An 18,985-nucleotide genomic window follows, 5' to 3' on the forward strand; every position below is an offset into this window, starting at 1 on the left:
TTTTTTTAAATTTCTGTTTATGAAAAGAAAATAGAATGACCAAAAAAATACACGGACCGAACAAGCACAACGTTAGGACTGTAGTAGGAGGGGAATACAAACCATCAGACAACAGGCTGGAGCTTTACTTTTTTTGAGGAAAATATGGACTTGGACAGACGGTGAAATCAGAGAGATCCTGGGAGTCGGGCGGACGGAGAGATTAACCCGCCGTGTTTTCAAACTGCAGAGACTCCGCGGTTAAACGTAATTTCCGGGAAATGACAACAGTGGAATGTAACAGTATTACCAGTGCTGTGTGAATGGCAGCCTTACGTTACAAAGACGGAACAGCATGTCTTGTGTGAATAACACAAACTGGCACTTTGACGGGTTTCATGTGTGAAAGGGGCTATGGTTTCTGCAAAACTAGAAAGCCACAAAACTAGAGAGCCTTAATACCATCACGGTCATCTCACTTCACCACTACTCATGTTTATTTGAAGCCATCAGAGGCCTCCAGTGCTTCGTTAACGGTGCCACACAGCACTCAGCCTTTGTTCTGCCAGCAAGCAGGTTGTTTGGCGTCCCGCAGTCAAGGTCTTTCTGCTAAGCAATCGGTAGCCTGCAGAGAACATAGAGACATTTTCTGGGGCTCTTGTGCTAATGCCTTTGTTTCAGAATTGAATCTGTCTTTAAGTTTGCATTAGTTGTCCTCTTTTCAAGTGTGCTAGTCTTTTGAGTGCAAGGTTACACAGCTAAAGGGAAGTTCATTCTTGACTCAGACATCCCGGTGCAGAGTAGCCGTCTGAATTATTTAGTAGTGCCACGCCATCAGTCAGACAGACTGACAGGAAGACCTGTGTCCCTGGGACTGTTAGAACAGTGCTGTTAGCATTGTATCAATAATGAGACAGGTGGGTGAAGGGTCACAGGTGGAGTGGGGATTAACAGTGGAAACTATTAGCTTAGTTGGGTTGGGTATTGGTTAGGACTTTATTTTATTGTTAGGACAATTTTGTTTCAAAATTTGGTTCTGCATAAAGATACTGTTCTTAATTTTCTTAGTAATTGTATATAGGGCTGCAACTAACGATTATTTTCATTGTCGATTAATCTGTCGATTATTTTCTCGATTAATCGATTAGTTGTTTGGTCTATAAAATGTCAGAAAATGGTGAAAAATGTCGATCAGTGTTTCCCAAAGCCCAAGATGACGTCCTCAAATGTCTTGTTTTGTCCAGAGAATTTGGACTTATTTTTCTTAAAAAATTACTCAAACCGATTAATCGATTATCAAAATAGTTGGCGATTAATTTAATAGTTGACAACTAATCGATTAATCGATTAATAGTTGCAGCTCTAATTGTATAATAGCAAAAGAGTAGAAAAATAGATGTTTTTTTTTTTTCTGAAATGATTTCTGCCTTTTGGATCTAATGGGAGTATCCTCCCATTAGCCACATTTTGGCATATAAAATCAAGATATGCAGCTGAGATTGCTTGCAACAAACTATCCTTCAAAGCATATTTGCAGAAACATAACATGCTTAATGTATTGTATATTGGTAAATGAAATTCTCTGTCATGTTGCTGTCAATTACACTATAGTGAATTGAATCTGCAGATGAAGAAATGGTGGAAGTAGATACAGTTAAGGTTGATAATATGACTATACTGTTTCTCTCTTTCTTTCTCTCTTTCTCCCCTGCTTCCTTCCTTCCTTTCTTCCTTCCTTCCTTCCTCCCTTCAGACAGTAAACCAGAGAGTCTGGAGGCTCACAAGATCAAGACGGCATTCTTCACGCACCCCACACTGACAGAGATCGGACGCCGCCTCGTTTCACACTACTTCCTCCTCACAGAGGAAGAGCTGGCGATGTGGGAAGAGGACCCAGAGAGCTTTGGTATGAGCACATCCTGAGGCACAGACACCCACACACATAAACATGTAAAGGAAACATGCAGACAGACATGCACAGACAAGATGTACAGCGCTTCTGCTGAGCACCCCCAGCAATAAGCTTCACACCAGCGACAACATTTTTCATCTCCCTACCACACAATCTACTAATTTGACACTATTGGCTAACTTTCCTTTTCATTTTTATTAATGTTTTCTACTGCACCTATTTATATTGCAAAAAATCCCAAATTAGAGGTGAAATCATAAGATGCCAGTGCATTTTTTTAGATGCATTATACCAGAAATAGCCCCTCACCAATTGGTCAGTTCTTTATTGAAGTATAGATGCTTTGGTGCTATTTTATTTGACTCCCCTGTTGCCTCTTGCATGTTCTGTTCATATTTCACCAAAGGTTTTATGTTGCCACGAGGGATCCATATAGCTGATTCAGGGCAGTGAGATATTGATACTGTGAATCTTAACTCACTGTTGTAGACCTGCTTTACCACCTACACTGGCATTTATGATCAATTTTATAGTATATGCAATTACTTTTCCACCTTTTTTTTGTGAATGCTTAAGTATAATGGCAAAAGTCAGACTTTAAGGGCCATGTACAATACATTCATCTTGAGGAGTGTCACAGGGCTGCCCTGTAGTGTAAGATGAATGCATACACACTTGCATGGACGTTCTTTTATGTATTACGACCTGCTGGCATTTTTATTAATTGCTCCCTGTGTATTGCCTAAGTATAATGCCAAAAGTCTGATTTTAAGCAGCATGTACAATACAAAGCTTTATTAGTTTAGTTAGAATTTACATTGGGGGCTATAGCTTCTCTTCTCTTCTCTTCTCTTCTCTTCTCTTCTCTTCTCTTCTCTTCTCTTCTCTTCTCTTCTCTTCTCTTCTCTTCTCTTCTCTTCTCTTCTCTTCTCTTCCTCAGTTGCCTTTTAATCTAATTTCATCTCCCTCAATTGTTGCCTTCTCAACAGCTGTTGAAGAAACAGGTGGTGACTCCTGGAAATACAGTCTACGGGTGAGTGAACACACACAGCTACACACACACACACACACACACACACACACACACACACAGACACGCATACATTAATGAATGGTCCTGATTTTCATCTCAACTACCTGAGAGGTGTACTACGTGTGTACGTTGTAGAGGCAGCACTCCCTGTGTAATGACTGGCTTCACAAACACATTGCAAACACTTTCTGCAGATTTGACCACTTGATCAACTGCCTAATGTAATTTCTGTCCTTCTGATTCCATGCATCTAGCACGTTTCTTACATAGATTCTGAGGCCAAGACTCAAGTGCAGCTCAAGTGCAGCACATGAGTTGTACAAGATGGGTCTTGAATGAGAGAAAAATGCAACAAAAAAACAACAAATCAAAATCCACTTTATACCATTACCACCATTTTATATCTGTGTAATTCAACTTTAAAGCTTTCCATTGATACAGATATAGGAATTCTATGAACAAAAGAAGCACATATATCAACTCAAGTACTTATGTGCCCTGTATTTGTGCAGACAGCCCAGGGTGTCTTGGGGGCTCAGTGGTGTTTGTACACAGAGTCCTTTTATGATGTATGGTCTTAGTACGACAGCCCTGCTCTCTGTTGCCTGGTCGTATCTGTCACTATCACAATAGGAACAATAAATCCCCAACCGCCCCAAAAATCCAGTGGCAACTACACATTGGTGCCCTTAGCTTGACAGCATCTCAGAAAAATGAGAGGAGGAATGCCTCTTTTGTTTTGAGAAAATCAGTCTGTCCCCTGTGTTCAAAACACAGTAAAGCTTAATGTCCTGTTTACCAAGGTTAGAGGCTGAGTTTTAGAAGAAAAAAAAAATGACGCCTCAAGCAAAGTTTGTGAACATGAACAACTTAAATCTGAAAAAATCTAGAGCCATAATTTTGTGATTTACAGTGTATATGTATATGTATATATGTATGTGTGTGTGTCCCATGCATCTAGCACATTTCTTACATAGATTCTGACGCCAAGTCATTACATATATATATATATGTGTGTACTATACTATATATTTATACTATATAAACAAACAAACTGCACTGAATACATTTTTTTTTTTTTTTTTTTTTTTTTTTCAGTAGAAGATTTTCATTTTTTAGTCCACATACCACTATAGAGGGTCATGAACAGATAACCTCCAAACCTTGGAGACCCTAGTTACCATCCTTCCCCCATTTTGAACCCTAGTTTAAACTAGAAGGGCACTCGGAGAGTGCAGCCCTCCTTGGCCCCATGCTACACCCTTCCACGAAGTTTCATGGAAATCGGGCCAGTAGTTTTTCCATAATCCTGCTGACAAACAGACAAACAAACAACGGCACGAATACATAACCTCCTTGCCGGAGGTAAAATAAAATCTACCACATCTGCAAACTAGGAAGAATTGAGGGAAAAGTAATGTGACTTCATTTCTGTTTTCTAGATAATACATTTCAATATGATATGACAATCTTACATCTGCATTAGTGATATATTAGGCCTATAGTAGCCCACAATCCACACGTAGTTTGCACTATAGCTGTTTACATTTCATTACTTTCTCCCAACTATTCGCACAGCAATTCACTGTGTACTTTCCCACTAACCTGAAAGCTTAGAATTGCGTCGCTCTGCATCTCTTTCAAGTGCAGCGTTGAGAACAGCTAAATGGAAAGACTTATTCTACCTTCAAGCACTGTTGAAAATATTTTATGAGTTTTGTTCACATGAATAACCCAGCAGAGTGCTATGACTGAGTATGACTGCAAAATCAGGATTTTTAATATTCTATTCTATTCTATTCTATTCTATTTAGAATGCAAAAATGATACAACTTCACAATTTTCAGTATCCCTTTTCAGTATCCCACCTTGGTACTGTTAGTCTGTTTATTGTCACTGGAGCAGTATGCAAAAGGTATTGCTCGATGACATTGCAGATTAGAGTCTCCGGACTTTCCTCTGAGCTGTACGACATCATAGCAATAACCTACGTGAATTCTAGGTGCATTTATGTTTTAATAACCCCAACAGGAGACAGGAGGTGTGTATAGAAGCTGTTACCCTCAATAGAGTGGTAAAAAGTACCAGATGACACATTTGAATGGAGTTGGTATTATACTAATTGTAGCAGATAATATTTCTCACTGGGGGCCTAAAATATGTTTTATATTATAAAATATTATATTATGTGGTGGCAATTGGCAGTGTGTATTCAGTGCAGCACTCTAAAACAGTCGGTGGTCCCCAGGGCTTTAGAGCTGGTCTCTGTGGCTCTGTCTGGTTAGTCAGCAGTGGCTTATCTTTGGCTGTTGTTGTTTTTTGACTCGCTATATAATCTCTCTTCCACTGTCTTATTTTCTGTTTCTCATTGTGTGTCAACCCCTCCTCTCTCTTTCTCTCCCTCCCCTCCCTAATCATCTCTCTGTTTGTGTTAAGCCCCACTCTGCTTACTTTCATCACTTGGCTTCAGATGACAAATTCTGCTCTGCTGTTTGCTCTTTGAAGTACAGTAGAGCACTCATCTGTCGGGCCTCCCAAGTTCATGCTGTAAAGTGCCTACGCATTTTGAAGCACACTCCAGCAGAACTCGTAAAACTTACATCAAATATTTTTATTACTTATTCGGGATTTCTGCTTGCTTCGTCCTCTATGTGTTTGTTTTGTGCTCAAGTTCATGATGTGACTGGAGTTCATAATGCGAAGATTAATGCAGCCCCCTCTAATTCTGCCAACACAGCCTAAATCAGTTCTTCTCCTCACTGGTGCAGAGATCTGGGTGCAAACAGCAAAATTCTAAAGCACATCAAATTATAAATTACTTGGAAATGTTACACAAAATATAATTAAAATTATATAAAAGGGTCAGCAAACACAGTGACTTGCCAAACATAAATGTAACTCTTTTCTTTGAGGTTGAGTTTATTAACATCTGAGTAAAATCCCAAAGACAAACCTGATCTCACTCCTTGGCATCCACAACTCGAGAACCACAGGCTGAAATCATTTTTGCCACGTTTGTAGGGATTACATGTATAGCATCTGAATACACACACTCCTGTGTGCGAAAGTATTACTCATGATGATTCAGATGATTTGTAGTCTGTTCTGTTCCTGTATTTGCTTTCATCGTAGTCTGTCTGACACCATTTGTTTTTATCTGTGCTGCTGCCGATCTTGGCCAGGTCTCCCTTGAAAAAGAGGTTTTTAATCTTAATGGGACTTCCAGGTTAAATAAAGGTTGAATAAAAAATAAAAAAGAGACATGTCCCGTTTCACCACAGTGTACGCCCTCCTTTGACCTTATGTTAACACAGCATGGAGAGGTGAGTAGCTCATGATGGTTCATGGGTGAAATGTCAGTGTTGATCCATTGACTCCATGGCCACCAATTCTAACCCCTGATTATAGTGGACATCCCCTATCAATACCGCTTCCCCTCTATATTTTCCCAATAGAACAAGGCCTTTGTGTTTGTCTTAATCTCATAAAGCTGGATTGGTTTGGTGAAAGTGTCAGCTGACCTCTGACCTTTTGTCACCGGGGCTGAAAGGTTAGATCCTTATTCTGTGACATGTCAAAGACATGCATACATGCAGATACACACCAGGGGCATAAAGGACTTGGTCAAAATCCATGTAAAACTTGTTTTTAGCAGTCATATAGAATACAAGTAATATAGATAGAAGCCATACAATGTTTCTATATTAGCAATACATTTAATACAATTTATTAAATCCACGTTATGTAACTAATGTCTTTATGATATGCAATGCGATTTGATGCTAAATGAGATGGGTGATATTAGACAAAACCTTATCCTTTATTGCCCTCTTGGCCAGGTCTCCCTTGTAAAGGAGATCTTTGATCTCAATGGGACTAACCTGGTTAAATAAATGCTAAATAAATAAAATAAAATGATGCTCATGTCTCATGTCACTGAATGTCCTGTGGTTTTGTATATATTTTAAATTCTTACAGGTATTGCCTTTTTTAACATTGTGGCCAGGGACTGCAGATGAAAATTAGCCAATCTTGATTAACTCTGACACATTTACATTTTAGTTGATGTTGATTAATGTACAATATCCCTGTCAAATAAACAAATACAATAAACAACTAAATAAATAATTAGAAATATGCTGACAGCCTTTATATCAAACACTTGGACAGTAGAAAAAAAAATCTTTAATTTGCTCTTGATGTAAAGAGCAAAAGCCCATGGGGCGAGAGTGTTTCAACCTGACATGCCATTCTGCAGTTAGTGATCGGGCTCTTAAATGTTGGCTCAATGTGCTGCGATGCGTTCCATGTACTCATGAATGCATGTGTTCTAATCCCTTGGCTCATTCTTTGCTGTCACATCGCTTGCTCCTTTATTTCGTATTGATTTATTTTCATTGTGACATCTAAAAACCAATAAACAGCTGAAGGAGGGTGCACTTCGAATTTTCCTTTTTGAAAAGAAAATAATCACACTCATGCGCACACACACACACACACACACCACACACACATACAGATCCCCTGCCAATACCACATTGACTTTGTTGAACTGAGTGCTTGAGGCTGTTTGCCAGTTAATGACATTCTGCGTGTGTGTGTGTGCATTTGTGCACACCTCTTTGTATACGTCTTAATTTGTTTCATTTTTTCATTTTTAATTCCCTTTGTATTTATTCCCTCCACTAACTCTATTCCATCCCCACTCTCTTTCTCTTCTTTCTCTTCTCATCTCTTTCCCTCCCTCTAGCCTTGTACAGAAGTATTGTTCCTGGATATCTTCCACAACTACAGCCAAACCCTGACGCCAGTACTACTGGAGATGGTTCAGAATCTCCAAGGTCAGTTCGTTGTCCATTAAACCGTTATTACATACAAAAAGAAAGATGGTCTGCTCTCAAAGCACCAATAAAACCTAATTGTGGGCTCATTTTATTTCAGTGTTTTTTTTTAATGCAGGGAAAACACAAGAATCATAACTCTTCCAGCATAATTCACATGCACTATCACACACATATGCCTCAGTTTCCCTGTGACACATAATGCCCCTCAGGCTTCAAACCCTATTTCACTTCATGTTGCCCTATAGCAGAAGTCCTCAGAGAGACTAATACATATTTGTGTCACGGAGAACACAGGAAAACACATAGTCTTATTCCTTTTACCTCTAGCAGTCCTAGCCGCTCTCAAGCGTCTATATGTGTAGTATGCAATCTATAGGCTTTGATAGCAGCATCTAGTCCCCCGGTGACAACCACCACCATTACGTCTACATCTCCACTCTCTCACACATACAGTACATCCACACACTGCCTCCGGTCTCCCGGCGGGTGGCGTGTAGTTGTGTTGTTGCTGAATTAGTGCTCAAACAGAGGGGGAATTACAGGGTTTGCTCCCGGCCTGTCTTCTAAGCTGCCTCCGCTTTCAAGTGACCAGAGTGGAAATGGGTTCTGCTGGAGCGAGGAAGACGCCAGATTGGATAATTCTGTGGTTGAAGAGAGGCCCGTATCGATTTTGAGTCCAGAGTACACAACAATAAAGAATAATAGAGAGGGAGAGAGAGGTCCGGTAAAATGACTGAGACAAGATGGTGATATAGTGGAGTCCAGTCCTTTTGAGATCCTTGTTAAGAAAGCTGTTACTTATAGTGTTTTGACTCAGTCGCTGTGTCCATAAAGTCCTACAGATCCCCTTTAGTCGTTAAAAAAAAGTTTAAACACTTGGTTTTATCTTTAGTGTACACATTACTAGACAACAAGATTACTTCCAAATGTAGTCTAGCTTTTCTTTGCATACAATGTATACGTGTCTTTGCAGGCCCAACCAATGTGGAGGACCCAGTTCAGTTGCTGATGAAGGATGCAGGTGAGTCAAAGACTATAGTTATACTTGACAGCTCATTGTGACTTTTGTCATCCGGCAATGTTAGGCACATTAAGTGATAGGTCTGGACTCACAAAAATGAGATTTTGCTAATGTTTCTATTTAATCTTTAAAAAAAGATATGCAGGTGGTCAAACTTGCATTTGAATTCTACATAGTACAGTCCAGCCAAAAGCAAAAAGCAATGCAAAGAGATGGAGTGGGGGAGCAGGAAAAAGCAATGCAAACATAGAATTAAATATAAAAACATCCACAGGAGACGCATAACAGCTATTTTCAGGTCAAGTGGGGACACTACAGTGATGTGATCTAGACTCTTGCACTACTGCTCTCTCTTGCCGTCTCTCACTCACTCTTTCACTCCTATCTCTCTCGACATATTTTTTCCCCTCTGTGTTCTTCCTTTCTCTCTCCCTCTCTCTCTTTTTTCCCCCTCTCTCTCCAGCTCCTTCCAGTATTTATAACTCTCTGGCAGGTCAGGGCTACCACTCGGGTGATTTGTGGCTTAGACAACTAAATCATAGAGTGTTGTCATAGCCTGCTAAGAGGGGCTCTGTTAAAGGCAGATGCCCATAGAGTTCTCAGCTGTCTATTGCCAGTGTTGGTAAAACAGCAGACATCACTGGATGATGAGGCAATACTATGGTAGCAGTAATGACAGAAACACTTTGTCATCTATCCCACAGCTGTCCTTTTTAGTGCTGCACTGGCCGTTACTTCAGCCTCTTCTTTCTCAAATGTTGTGAATGAGAACAGAATGGGTGTGTTCTAATACAAACTTGCCTCTCTCAAATTAGTGGTTTAGAGACTTTGGACCTTTGAACCATTGAAAACAAAATAGGAAACTTATATATTTCCTTTTGGGGGTTGATTAAAGTGCAGCAGCAATGCAGGGCAATTAGTAAAAAGGTAGGACTACTGCGATGGCTGCATCTAGATAGATGGATACATACATTATAAATTACAGTAGAAACAACCTTAAGATACAATTAACAAAGCAAAATAAAAAGCTAAGAAGAATTGAAGAATGAAGAATTAAGAAAGCTGAGAACCCGAGAACTGCAGAGAATGCATATATTCTATCACCTTCTAGCACCTATCGGCTATATAGGCTATATGTAAAAATTTTGGCTCCTCAAAGCTTTGGCTTTCCTGGTAAGAACCACCCCCACTGCTACAGGACCACCCATCCATCCATCCATCCATCTTTTCTGTCTCTATCTATCTATTCCTTCATCTATTTGTCAGGGTAAATGAGAGGGAATATGTATGAGAGGCATTCAGCTGCTCTGTAAGTTGTTGGATCACTCCCCTGAGAGACACCTAGAATACTGTACATCTATCTACATCTCTCTCTCTCTCTCTCTCTCTCTCTCTCTCTCTCTCTCTCTCTCTCTCTCTCTCTCTCTCTCTCTCTCTCTCTCTCTCTCTCTCTCTCTCTCTCTCTCTCTCTCTCTCTCGCACATACACACTAGCCCACCTAGTCCTCTGTTCTGTTTTTCCTCTACTTACCTGTCCTCATACGGCCTTTACCGCCAGTGTCCTCTACTCTGTTCTCTTCTGTTCCTCTGTTCTTTAGGTGTGCTGGCTAGCTAACTATAACTCTACAAAGCCTGTCTTCTACCTCTTTCTTCTCTCTGCTTCTCACTCTCACCTTTCGTCCCCTCTCTCCAACTCAATTTATTTATTTTTAATTCAGTTTGCTTTATTGCCATGAATGTTAGATGAACCCTTTACCAAAGCATCTAAATGCTGTTGAATAAAAATGTAATTAAATAGTTAGGACCTAACGATAAACATCTGTTCCACTTGTATGACTGTGTTTGTGTTCTCCTGTCTCCATCTCCTCCCTGTGTTTCGCTCTTTCCTCTGACATTGTCTCCGCTCTCTATCTGTTTCATTCTTTCTCTTTCATTTTTGATTTCTGTGCCCTTCACTCTTTACTGTTTTACATTTCACCCACCATGAAACTCATATTTGCTTGAAAGTGCACCTTTTAGTGCAGTTACACTGCAAAATGTATTGATTAGAATTACAGTGTTCAATATATTGCCGAGAATGTGTTCCTGTTCCTGATATACTCACCAGCTACATTGACAATCTTGCTTTTATGTTGAGTCATTGGCAACATTGGGCTTTCATGTTTGAAGGTCAGAACTATAACTGATTCTATTTAGCTCATTGTGGGTCTGCCACTAACTCAGCAGCAGGTCCCCATATTAAATGGAAATGGCACAACCTTTTACAAGGTGTCATTTAGCAACCTAATAGAAATAAGTGCAGTCTGTCTTATTCTGAATCGAGCCAAAGAATGTCATCCCTTTTATTACAGGTGGCTGTTAATGTGTTTGTTTTGTGCACCGCACTTTGAAAATTTAAGAAAAAATGTTTAACACTCTTATTCTTATTGCAAATGCTATGGCCAAGTGGTAATAGTTTTGTAGTCGTGATTGTTGTTGTTTTTGTTCACAGTATATAATGCAGTGGGACTGGCAGCCTATGAGCTGTTTGACAACGTGGACTTTGACCAGTGGTTCAAGAATCAGCTTCTGGGGGAGCTGCAAGTCAGCCATCACAGGTATTCTCTTAGCAGTGTTATACTTCTTCTGCAAGAGGCTCTCATTGCCAAAATGTACTTGAACTGTACTGGAGCTTCGAAAATGCCGATTGTTTTCAATATCTTTATTTCATTTCCATTCATGTGCTGGCATGATATTTTATAGAATGGATCATGAAACATTTTCTATACAAGGAACAATATCAGTTGTACATTTTCAGATATGATACATCACCATGCCACATTTTACCACACCAACAAATACAATCCAACAGTAATACAATGATGGTTACAGCAGCGATGCAGTGCTGTTGACATAGCTAATTATTGACTGTATGTGAGCTCTGAGGAAACATAACCCCATTTTCAGTCATTAGTGATGTTTCATCCATTGCTCAATTAGCATTTCCTTCAGTGTAAGTCACACCAATTGACATGTTATTAACCTCTGTCCAGCAATCGATTGCTGCCCGTCAACAGCACAGTCAATGCGTGCCAACGGCTCATAAGCTGCCAACTGGTGCTTGGAGTCGAATTCCCATGGTCATATTAGCAACTGCTACTTTATTTTCACAGTCACACTTCTAACCCGCTAAGAAAAAAGCAAACTTGTTATGACATCATGTTACATGCTGTAACAGGCTAACACAGCTAGAGAAACAGTAATACATATCTAGAAGGAACGTGAAACAGAACACTACAGACAGTCTGATGCAATGAACAATGAACAATGAGCTGAAAGATGAGTGTGTTTGAAAAATGGGAGAGAGGTAGACGGGCTAGAGGTGGTGTGACTGATGTGGGGAACAAAGAAGTATCCTCCCCCACACTCACACACACACACACACACACACACACCCACACACCCACACACCAAGAACATCAAAACAAAGAACCGCTAGCACTCAAAAAGGTCAGCCACTCCGGAAATGGTGGTGACGTGAGTGCAGGCGTAATGATGTCACTGCGGCTTTGCTCTTGTCCAACGCTGTGCAGGTGTGAAGAACACTATTTTCTGCCCGGATCCTCATTCCATTGTTCCATCTTTTTTTTTTTTCTATGTGGGTCTGTGAGGAGAGAAGGATATGTCCTATGCCAGATCAAAAAACCCTCATTGACTTGCACTACGTGGGCTCCTGTCTTTTCTTTTCATAATCAAAGTTTTACTTGCTTTTTCCATTTGAACAAACTGAACTCGCTGAGGATATGACATGACATGACACCAAAGGAGCAGACAGCACAGGGATGCATCCAGATACCACCTCTCTCTCTCTCTGTCTCTCTCTCACTCACTCACTCACACACACACACACACACACACACACACTCACACACACACACACACTGCCAGTCAAAAGTACTATGTTTTTCATTATCTTAAAGGCATTTTGATTTAAAGGCTTATGCTTAAATGCTTGAAATTCGTTTTTTAGATAAATATAAATAGTGAAATTGATGCCTATGTATGAATTTCTTTCCAAACCCTTTGTCTTTCCATCAAGGCAAAGAGTGGCTACTTTAAATAATCTAAAATATAAGATAGTTTTGATTAATTAGAAGTGAACTGCTGGCCTCCTTTCTTAAATTGATAGGTTGGGGTGCTAGTCTCAGGATAAAGTTATAGACATGCGTAAGATTGCCTGCAACTCCCAACAAAATGGTCCACCACTTATGGAATTTAGATGTTTATTTATTTTGCAGAGCAATGCTTATGCATTTCGACTATGTCTTCCTCAGAGCATGAGATAAGATACTTTTGATTTGTTTAACACTTTTTTGGTCACTGCATAATTCCATTTGTGTTATTTAATAGTTTTGATGTCTTTACGATCTAAAATGTGAAAAATATACTGAACAAAAATATAAAGGCAACACTTTTGTTTTTGCTCCCATTTTTCATGAGTTGAAATAAAAGATCTAAGACTTTTTCTATGCACACAGAAGGCTTATTTCTCTCAAATTTTGTTCACAAATTTGTTTAAATCCGTGTTAGTGAGCACTTCTCCTTTGCCAAGATAATCCATCCACCTGTCAGGTGTGGCATATCAAGATGCTGATTAAACAGCATGATTATTGCACAGGTGTGCCTTGGGCTGGTCACAATAAAAGGCCACTATAAAATGTGCAGTTTCATCTCTCATCTCCCTCTCTCTCTCGTCTTTCTTGTTTCTCGCTATTGTTAAAGGTGCATTTAGTTTTACTTAAAGTGGATACAGACAACTTTTCAGCGTTCCCCCTGTTGTCCCCCCCTAGCGTTTCCAAGTGGTATTGTTGTTTGTGCCGCTGTCGCAAAAACAACCGGATCGCTTTCCATTATAGCCTAGCTCCGTGCAATAGAACAAACCATCTGTCTGCTTATCAACTCCTTGATCATAACACAATATAGTAACTTTCACCACTGCTCATTTTAGAAAGGCCACTGCAAGAAAACGTGTTCTTTGTTTAGATTATCATGGGCGGCTGTGGCTCAGGAGGTAGAGCGGGTCGTCCACTAATCAGAAGGTTGGTGGTTCGATCCCCGGCTCCTCCAGTCCGCATGTCGAAGTGCCCTTGGGCAAGATACTGAACCCCAAATTGCTCCCGATGGTTGCGCCAGCACCCTGCGGTAGCTTGCCACCATCGGTGTATGAATGGGTGAATGTAGGCATTGTAAAGCGCTTTGGATAAAAGCGCTATATAAATGCAGTCCATTTACCATTTACCATTATCAAACGGACAATGGATCATTTGTTTGTTTCTGGCTGCTAGCGTTAGCTAGCGTTAGCAACACAACTAACGTTGCTATAACGCTAGCTACGCTAGCTAACGCTAGCAGCCAGAAACAAACATAGTTAGATGTTTGTTTCTTTTGATCCAGAAACAAACATAGATGTTTGTTTCTGGCTGGTCCTGGTCTCCTTGTAGCTCCTGGTTCGTTTTCTGGCTGCTAGCGGTAGCGTTAGCAACATGGCTAACGCTACTGCTACCAATAGCTACTGGGGAAAACCTATCCTATTCCTCTCTTGGTTGCGCAATGGATGACGCACTTCATTTGTGCCATAAGTCGAGCCTTCATTTTCCCGGGAGATCGTACCCAGTGGCAGACAGAATTGCATAGTGAAAGCGAGGCTTATAGGGAAGCAATGTAAATGCCGATGGTTTCATTATCCTATAGCCATTACACTGTGCAATCAACATTTACTTCATAATGATAAGTTAAAGCAAAAAATTGTCTATAGGGTCTTTAATCACTTTACTTTTGTTCCATGGTACAAAATGACCATAATATTTCTGTAGGGGTTTGATAGGGTTGTTGATCAATACCAGTGACTCTTTCAAAACTAATTTTCCACCTGTACTTTTTTGGACCTCCCCCATTGCATTGTCAACTGCTCAAAGGTGGAGAACAGTGCTAAGAGCCAGCAACACAGTTTGTTCTCGAGCCAGAAAAATAAATTGACAAAATAATGTTATTTTGGATAGGGATATATTGATATTTCTGTTGGATCATTGGTCTGATTAGCTATCTTACTTGGTCTATTGTAAAATGTGACTTGATTATTTATGTCTATTACAGACCTTTTGATTGTTGCAATTCCTTGGTTGCACATAAAAGTCGATATATTATTATAAATGACTTATAAATTATTTACATAGTAATGCCCCTTTAACTATTAAATACACCCTTTAAAAATAACACAGAACAATACTATTTTTTTGTGCTATATGAAAGGATCTTTTTTTTTATTGCTAGTCCCCTCAAAGATCAAAGCCAAGGTTAGTTATATAAATGCCAAACGATAAACTTTTCAACTCCCTTTGATTTGTCTGGGCTGCTGAATCAGGCTGTGTTTCTGTCAGATGGCAGATATCCCCACAGTCTTTTGAAGAGCCTTGCACAATGGGAGTGTAGATCCAGTGTGGATATGAGAGCATGGACGTCTTTGATAATCTCTCTCATTGAGTGGCATTTCTCCCATCTCTAGCAATCTGAGCACTGTGTTTGTCTTTTGTTTGTGTGTGTGTGAGCATGTGAGCATTGGCAGGGATGCGTGCATACACCTTTGCCTGTGCATGCTTGTCCTCACACAATCACAATGTCCTCATATTGTACATTCAGTCACAAAATCTCTCCTATCATAGAGCCGCATATCTCAACTCCCACTGCAGTGTGAGTCAAAAGCAACTAACCGAAAGGTATGTAGACCTATCTCACACAGAAATGATAAATATGTCATTCTGATTTATGGCTTTGTATGTTGCGCATAGCCTTGTTGTCGTCACATATCACATCCACTGGCCTTTGAGTTTGCATTTGTGTGTGTACTGATCTGTTCTGCCTTGGTTTTTCGCCAAATGTGGTAGCGTGTTGGGCTGAAGTCCCTGTTGGGAGAGTTGAGCTGAAATCTGTCCGTGGATTGTTTGTCCACGCTCTCTCTACTTTGTATGGAGAATTTGTGTGTGTTTTGTCTGGGGAAATATAGGCCTAATCCATTTGGCTGGAGCCATGCCGTTGCATTATCCCTGTTCTCCACATCCCACAGACACACACATACAGTATATACACATACACACATACACACACACCTCCAGATGATGAGTAAGAGGGGGGTGTTAAAGGAAAAATCTCTGGAAATGACATTCTTCTTTCTTTGTTTGGACTACACAACTGGTGGCCCACATACTTCTCCCCTCACCAATCGCAATTTCCATAATTTGGAAATTAACATAAATCTTTAAGCAGTTGAATGCCATTGTTGAAGGTTATATGGTTCAGTCTTAACTTGAGCAAGTGCCTCATCAAGTGAGGGACAAAAACTCCAGAGACACTAACCTGTGCCGTTATCTAAAGACACAGACTGGTGCTGCTCCATTGACAAAGAATGAACAACCAGCTTTGCGGACACCAAGGGTGATTTTCCATGGGTACGTTTCCTCATTCAAGTACTGTAAGCATTACTATAAAATAAAGCTCATGTAGCTGTAAAAATACTAACAACCATTCCATGAATTATGAGCCTTGGCTCTGATATTTCTCAGGGGGCTCTTGTTTCTAGCTTTAAGAGAGACTTGTTTGTTTGTCATGTTTTCAAATCTGCTCTGATCTGTCCAAGATCATAGGAATACCAAATATAAAGTCCTTTTTTAGGGTTGTTTTTTGCCCTTGAGTTTTACTTTTGTGACACCTGGACAAATGGTGAGGGTTGCTAGAACAATGGAGCGAAGTGGCTAAAATGCATGTACTGATTATACCATCTGGCACGGGCTCAGAGATTGTCACTTGGGAGACAGAAGGACAGCCCCTCTGTTGCCAGGAGCAGTATTCAAAGCAGTTTGTCTGACCCACACACTCGCCCAGTGCACGTTTCTCACTGCCACCAGAGCCTTCCCACGCCACGTTACACTGCCTGCCTTTATAGGCCCTCTGGATAATTGCTGATGTTGGTTGTTGGAATTAAGACAGCTTGGTGTCATCTTATAAGGGCCACAGCTTGAGACGCATCACAAAGAGCGACGACATGCTCAACATGGGGCCCACCTGTTCTCAGATGGAGTGAGGGGATGGAATGACAAGAAAGCAAAAGATGGAGAGAACGGATGCCAGACAAGGAGAGGTATAATGAAAGAGTTGAGCAAAATGGTTTTGTCTGCTCCTGTGGAGAAACCCTTGCCATCGGAGCGGCAGCAGCGGTGTTGCCCTTGACAGGCTGTGGGGTCGGGACAACCAGTGAGACAAGAGATGGGAGGAATGTACTTCCTGATGGGGAGCCAGGCGCACAACACGGCTAGTCATCAGCTCTCTGTGGAGCTTTTTGTTGACAGGCTGGTTGATGTCCGGGTGTCCTTGCTCTGTCCTCTAGGGTAGTGACTGGACGATGGACTTCAAATGCTGTTTGATCCATGTGGTGCAGTTAAGTGCCATGTTAGAGTCACGTTGATGCATGCTCAGTAGCATTAATCTTGCTTGTGCTTTCTTGTGTCTGTGTTTTTTTTGAAAGGTCACTGGTGTCCAAGTAGTTTTAACATTCACTTGCGTGGTTAGTAATCTTTTTTCTGCTGGTCTGGGATGCGTCATTGTGCCCTTGTATGTTTCAGTGATGTGAGGTTAAGCCTTGGTAATGATTACCCGTCTGTCTGTATCGCTCCATGGGAAGCAGAGGCAGTTTTAAATATTAATAATCACATCAGTCAGCTAAACTGAAGTGTGTGACTTATACCTGTGGCTGAGCCTCAGGCCCCCGATAAGCTCCCTTACTCAAGAGGGTTTTCACTTGTGGGCATGTTGGCTACACAAACACACATGCACGCTCAAGCACATGCACACACTCATACTCACGCACTCATAGGCACACACACGCACACACACTTGTACAGACCCACAGATTTTGAATCACTGTCAAACCCTGCCTCCCTCCTCTGCCTCAACCAAAGCAACTGTCATACCTGTGATGAGTCATGTCTGGATGAGAGTGGACCACGCATACACACATGCACTCAAACGCAGACACACACACACACGCGCATACACACAACCCCCCATTCACACACTTCCACTATCATACCGCATTGACATCTTGGTATAGCCGGAAGGAGCTTTTAGTGTCTCCCAGACAGACGGTGAGAGAGAGATCATTGACTGTGTTCCATCATTCTGCAGCCAGATTCTGCTAGCATAGGACACTGTGAAACACTCTGACATTTTGACATTGTCTTATGTGGCTTGACCTTTCTTGTGGAGTTTTGTCAGAAAAGTCACTCCATCTCCTGGGGAACAAAAAATGCTGTGAACGGGTGCTGTGTCTTGGTTCTCTTTAACTTCAGTTCCCCCTCTTTCTATTTGCCGCTGCTTAGGGATTTGGTGAGCGACTTTTAAGCCGTCTTTCCCGAGAGTATTTAAGGCTACACAGAAGCATCCAAAAAGTGACAGGGATATCTAACCAGCCATCAAAACGTTATGCCCGTTCTGGAAGACCTTTTGACTCAGAAGACTGCAGACTGCAGAAAGCTTGTTCTAAAGTGACACATTTTTGGTGTTAAGTAAACTACTGGTAACACGAATGCCTTGATGACCATGAAGTGCAACCAGTGAAGGTGCCTGACGTGGGTCATAGGACTGAGGCTGATTGTGTTTGCCTCTTCTGGTGTAAATTATCTACCATTTGAAAGCGAGACAGTGTGTGAGAGTCTTCACTTCCTCAGTGTTACAAGTATCTTCACATTTCACCTGTCTTCAAACAGGTGCAGTCAGGTGCTCAGAGGCTTTTCAATTTGTGAGCAACTTTCGAAGCACCATATTCCATCTATATACTGCAATTGCTAATAATACTAATGCTAATACTACTTCTACTACTACTACTACCAATATTATTGTTATTATTATTGGTAGTATAAAACATAAGAAACAACACAAAACTGAAGACTCACACCATTTCCAACTACCTCTCAAAAAGTATTTCTGTGTATTGGGCAAAATAATTAGAAAATGTCAGCAGAATAGAAGCAAAGAGGATTTGTCTGTCTACAGTTTAAGGGTAATGTGGAAATGATATTCTACTTTCCATTTTGCCTACATCAGTTATCCTGCACATCCACCCCTGTTGTAACACACAAGAGGAGAGGAGATGAGGGGTAGGAGGATGAG

General features: G+C 40.8%; 1 protein-coding gene across 1 annotated transcript in view; it reads left to right on the plus strand.

Moving 5' to 3' along the window:
• The window catches only part of ipo11 (importin 11), a gene marked incomplete at its 3' end in the record, with an annotated part of 93,354 nt that overhangs the window by 46,262 nt on the left and 28,107 nt on the right, over positions 1-18,985 (plus strand). Inside the window, exons 11-15 of the mRNA XM_071518323.1 lie at positions 1,733-1,885; positions 2,881-2,924; positions 7,675-7,765; positions 8,742-8,789; positions 11,280-11,385. Of these exons, the coding sequence (XP_071374424.1) occupies positions 1,733-1,885; positions 2,881-2,924; positions 7,675-7,765; positions 8,742-8,789; positions 11,280-11,385 (442 nt within the window). The remainder of the gene's footprint in view (positions 1-1,732; positions 1,886-2,880; positions 2,925-7,674; positions 7,766-8,741; positions 8,790-11,279; positions 11,386-18,985) is intronic.

Source organism: Centroberyx affinis, unplaced genomic scaffold (assembly GCF_046629955.1).
Source record: "Centroberyx affinis isolate AG114_WGS23_722 - 3 ecotype Tasmania unplaced genomic scaffold, CSIRO-AGI_Caff_v1 ptg000563l_1, whole genome shotgun sequence".
Taxonomy (NCBI): Eukaryota; Metazoa; Chordata; class Actinopteri; order Beryciformes; family Berycidae; genus Centroberyx; species Centroberyx affinis.